Source organism: Priapulus caudatus, unplaced genomic scaffold (assembly GCF_000485595.1).
Source record: "Priapulus caudatus unplaced genomic scaffold, Priapulus_caudatus-5.0.1 Scaffold89, whole genome shotgun sequence".
NCBI lineage: Eukaryota > Metazoa > Priapulida > Priapulimorpha > Priapulimorphida > Priapulidae > Priapulus > Priapulus caudatus.
Window position 1 is genome coordinate 32,043 of NW_014577150.1, and position 5,571 is coordinate 37,613.

The following is a 5,571-nucleotide window of genomic DNA, read 5'->3' on the forward strand; positions in this document are numbered from 1 at the left end:
GTAAACCGAACGACGTACTGTCCTCGTACGTCGCGTTCGGTACGTAACGTACGTATACTACCTTACCGTTCTACTGACTCTCGTGTGTGTGTCTCTCCCCCTCTTGTCTCTCTCTCTCTCTCGCTCTCTCTCTCTCTCTCGCTCTCTCTCTTCTCTCTCTCTCTCTCTTCTCTCTCTCTCTCTCTCTGTCCCTCTCTTCTCTCTCTCTCTCTCTCTCTCTCTTTCTTTTCTGCGAGCTCGCTCTTGCTCCCGATCCTTGTTAAGGATCGTTGCTAGGCAACGCCAAATTGACAACCGAGGATGACCGCCACCGGAAAACTCTGATTGCAACCCTCTTCTTACTCCTCGGCGCTGTAACCGGCGCGTACACTCAGCCTGCGTTTGACGATCAAAGCCCTATCATCTCGTATCATTTGGGCTCTAGTTGCAGTTCGCCGCGGCCGCCTTACAAAAACACGCCGTCGTCAGGAATTCAAGACAAGCGCTCGTACACTCGGTGTTAGCAATTATTCTAACTCACGACGGGACGCATACAAGAGTATATGCGCAAGTACAGCAACCATATATGTATGTGTGTGTGTGTGTGAGGGGGGGGGGTGGTAGGCAGCTCAATATTTTTCTAGCCATGGCCAAGCTGAAGGAGACCGTTAATTCGTTGGCTACAAGCTGTGGCGAGCGGCTAGTGGCACAGCCTCTACAGTAGTAGTACCCGTATATAGGCTCTATACACCTATAGGCAACAAATGACGTCCGTTCTCACACTGTTTTGCATTTACCGACGCGAGAGGGAAAAAATCCTTAACCTTCTCCAAACAGAAGTAAATCGCTCTCGGGGCGGGCCGATATATCACGAGATTTACGTTCCGACAAAGAAATTCGAAAGATAATAAGATTTTCAGGTCAGCTGCCAATCTGCGGGGGTCTCCGCAGTATAACTGTGACCATTCACACATTTTTCTAAATGTAGTGCCTAATGTACAGCTGACTGCATTGACGGAACAAGGGGCGCGAAAATTAGGGACCAGTTATGTCCGCTAGTAAACGTTCTTCGAGAGTGCTGTTTTGAAAAGGTGCATAGAGGGTGGAAATACCAGGACCACCGCTGGGCCATTAGTGTAGCTACTGTCCGCCACCTATAGATGCACATTTCAGATACGGCGCTATATGTGTACAGCTGCATCAATCCTCCAACGGCTATAGTATGCATCCTACTAACACCCTCGTCGTTCAGAGTTACACTATCCGTGCCGTGAACCCGTTCAAATTCGCTATTGACATCCGCTTTTCCATGGGCGCACAGTGCGTGTATGCGCTTAAACAGCAGTTCGTTCTAACGAATCTAACCACATTGCACGCGCGTCAAAGGTAGCGCAAAATAATGCGTTCGAAATGACAGAATCGAAGTTTGATATTTATTTAAGCCCGGCGCACACGTGAGTAATTTCACTCAAATAAAATAATGCATGCGTCAAAATACTCAACGAAAATCCGGCGCACACGTGAGTATTTTGACGCATGCATCATTTTACTTGTTAATTTACAATTTTTTAGGTTTTAGCTTTGGCAGCGACACTTACCTGCACGCTGGTACGGGCTTGTCGTATGTCGTCATGCAGATTGGCGCGTACATGCTGCACAGGAAGAACTTCAAGTCCGGACTGCATTGTATCTCGACGAGAGGCCAGAACTGATGCACCTGCGAGCAAACAGAACGCACGAGAATGAAAAACCGAGCTATCGCCTACGGTGCGCGTAACACTAGTAGCAGCAGCAGCAGCACTAACAGTAGCACTGCGGTAACACTAGCAGTAGCTGTAGTGAGAAGCCGCCCCGCGCGCGCGCGTGTGTGCCAGTACAGTAACGCCACCCCCTCGCCGCCGCTCTCTCCGTTCGTCGTCTTTTTCTTTCTTCTACGACAGGCGGCGATCGACTTCGTACTACTTTATGTCCGTCCGTCGGCGCTGCGGTTTAGTCGCCGCGCCCTCCTCAGGCCATTACGAATCACGCGAAACTGCTGAACAGCAGGCTCGTCGTCACGGCAATAGTCGTAAGATTTCGTGTGCAGGCTAACACGCCCGCAGACGAGTACTCTCCGCTCTATGTGTGCGCGCGTGAAAAGACGCCGCAGCAAAAATGGTCGAAGCTGCTGTCTTAACCGAGCGAAATTCGGACGTTCTGTATACGACAAGCATTAAACGCGAAGCGAGTAAAGCGTGAGACTCAACTCTTGCCTGCTTACAAAAACACGGGTAGAGCTCGCTGCACCCCGCCTGGAATTCACACAAATTGGCCCCATATCCTGACCAAGCACCAGCCTTCTGGCTCATCAATCATGTTTAAAAAGCAGCCCCGGCGTATAGTTTATACATGTGGCGTGGATCATCGAGCGTCAACAGTCAAAATATTGCTGAAATTCACCTCATGGCAACCGGCGATTAATAACGTAGGAAATCACTCCCGTATGTCGCTCCCCCCCCCCGGTTTCTCTTGCTTTCTTCTCGCCTTCTCCGTCTGTCTGTCTCTTTCACCACCACCTTTCACTCTCTCGTCCCTCTTCCCCAGCCCCTTGTGTGTGTGTGTGTGTGTTGTGTGTGTGTGTGTGCTGTTCGTTGTGGCTGCTGTGGTGTGGCGTGTGGTTGTGTGTGTTTACGGCTGTCGTGTGGCGTGTGCGTGTGCGTGTGCCCTCGTCGCGTGGTCGTCGCTGCCTGCTCGCTGTGCGACGTGTGTGTGTGTAGTTAACCCCACCTTAAACAAACACACACACACACACACACACACACACACACACACACACACACACACACACGCACGCACGCACGCACGCACGCACGCACGCACGCACGCACGCACGCACACATGTACACACACGCGCGCGCGCGCAACACATCCATACACGCACTTCCCAATAGATATTTACACGTTTTAGCGACGGAAACGCGACATTATTGGCAGCCGTTGCAACCGTTTTTGCCCTAAATCCATATTAGATTAAGATGATGTTACAGCTGGTGTGGCATAGATGGTCTACGAGCGGCATCCAGGCGAACTTATGTTCAACTAAAGTGCGCTCGAGTTTTCATGCTTCCCTGAGCAGCAGTGACAAAATACCAATACAGCAAATGTTGAGAATCGTTAATGCCATCTTGCGATGTAATATTAAAAAGATAGGATAAGCAATTTATGCAATTTTAATGTAAATTTCTATGTAAATTGGCGGTCTCCTGAATCGACCATTCAGGCGCATTGTGCGTACGCGCTCTCGCCGCCGACACTTAACTCGTACGAGACTTTTTCAGTCAATCAGTCTATATTTTATTCATAAATTATGAGCATAATCTGGCCGCTATTACATCACAGAGCTGTCACTCATAGGCCGCGCGCCCTCGACTATAGGAGAGCCGGCGGGCAGGCAGCGTTCACGACGGCGGGCGACACTGCCGCCGCACCGGCCATTGTGCTGCGTGTCGCGCCTGCCGTGTCACGGAGCGCCGACGCCGACGTCGACGGGTGCCGACGGCGGCGTGCGACGCGCCGGCTGCTCACACCGAGACGTACAATGAGATGCGGTTCCTCCCTGCCGCCACCGGTGTCCTCTTCCCCGCCAGGTAGTGCACCCCTAGCTCTCTTCCACCGGTGCCCTCTTCCTCGCCCGGCAGTGAACCCCTCACCCTACCCCCACCGGTGCCCTCTTCCTCGCCCGGCAGTAAACCCCTCACCCTACCCCCACCGGTTCCCTCTTCCCCGGCCGGTAATGCACCTCTCACCCCTCTCCCTCCCACCTCCGGAACACATCAAACGGCTGCGATGCCCGCGAACATGACAGGTAAGTTTGGTTGCACAAGAGAGAAGAGATTATACCTGTCAAGACGAGTCTTCGTGCGTCACGATGATGGGCAGCCGAAGCTGGATTGCTGTCAGAGCGGGGCCTCTATACCCAGAGCAACTCTACGCCGCCGAGAGCAGCGAGAAACAACGCGAAGCGCTACCGCCGGCGCAGGGTAACAAAAGAATTGACCCGGCGGATATCAAAACATTTGGGCAAACGAAGAGTCATCATTGGTATTTTCGCACGTTTGTCGGTCTGTTAGAACACGTTATAGTACTGGCGCGTACGTGCGTGCGCGCTGTAGAACGGTATGCAGGCTATGACACTGCGACTTAGCGCCTCGTTCTAACACCTGTGTCCTGCTCATCGATCGGCCGCATCTATAAACTGTTTTTCTTTGCTTACAGCTACATTTCCACATGCAAAGAACAGCCCCTAATCTCGCACGTTATTAGATATCACATTGAGATGCAGCGTCAACTCTTTGCTTTGCGGTTACATTGTTCTAAATTCTAAATGATTCGCGCCATTACGACACCTGCGCCTCTCACATTCACACGCGTGCGCGCATATAGACCAGAAGTAGATAATAGGGAACTATTCCCTATTATCTACTTCTGATATAGACGTATCACTGCCTCGCTTTTCGCGCCTGCATATCCGCCAAAGGGTGCACATCCACGCGGCCATGTACAGTAGCCATTGTGCGCCGTATTAACAAATAGCTAACGGGTAGATTAGGCCAGGCATAATGCCACAATTAGGCTGAGGTTATTTGGCTTTATTCATCTCTCGTGCTCCACTCCTCCTGCCTCCTAATGTACATCACGTAGCATCGCATACAGCGCGCACCGAGCTCTCGGGAGAGTACCTGCATTTATACGGCCCGCCGCTAGCGCACGCTCGAATATCTTGAGGACATCGGGCATATAACATAAGGCATTATGGCGAAGCACGGGTTAAGTGCGATAGTTTATGGACGGCACTATATACGCCGAGAGTCGCGGCGCTGGATAATGCTTAGGCAGTCGCGCACAGCGCGTTAACGCCTCACCATCGAGTAGAACCTCTGAGCATGTTTCGTCTGCGAGCGCGTGCTTGCGTTTATGGCCGCCGTTACTGTCGGCAGCGCTGCGCCGAAACGCCGCGGAATAGCAAATGCCGTCGCTATAGCCTCCCCGATGAACCATTGCCAGTGATAAACAGCAGTTCGAGCGGAGCGTTCGGCTGAACTCGCCAGTCTGCAAAATCTCTGTTATCATCGTGATTAAGGCCTAATGGCGAATTCATAGTGCCCGAATGTTTGAGCAGTCACGCGAGGGGTTTTGCGCGCCTTCCGTTGTTTGTTGTAATTTCCAGTTTTAATTAATCGCGGGCATCGCGCGACGAAGTCAAGCGACGTTATTACGACACGGACGACATCACGACACGGACGACATCACGCGTTGTCTTGCGTGTATGAACCGTGCACGCATACGCGTGTATATATAGATACAACTAATTCCTCCCACGCCCTCGATAATTGTACTCGTACGCCACAAGATACGAAATTATGGATGATCATCGCTCGCGTCGTCTGCCTGCAAGTTAGTGACAGGTAGAAAACCCCACACACGTAGACACTAGTGACCGAGATTCACGTGAAGAGTGCTAAAGGCGTATTTGTCGTCGCACACACACACGCGCACACACACACACACACACACACACACACACACACACACACACACACACACACACACACA

The 5,571-nt window shown here is 51.7% G+C and overlaps 1 protein-coding gene across 1 annotated transcript in view; it reads right to left on the reverse strand.

Moving 5' to 3' along the window:
- Positions 1-5,571, reverse strand: part of LOC106804830 (frizzled-5-like) — a 15,372-nt gene that overhangs the window by 2,566 nt on the left and 7,235 nt on the right. Inside the window, exon 2 of the mRNA XM_014806180.1 lies at positions 1,578-1,696. Within this exon, the coding sequence (XP_014661666.1) occupies positions 1,578-1,696 (119 nt within the window). The remainder of the gene's footprint in view (positions 1-1,577; positions 1,697-5,571) is intronic.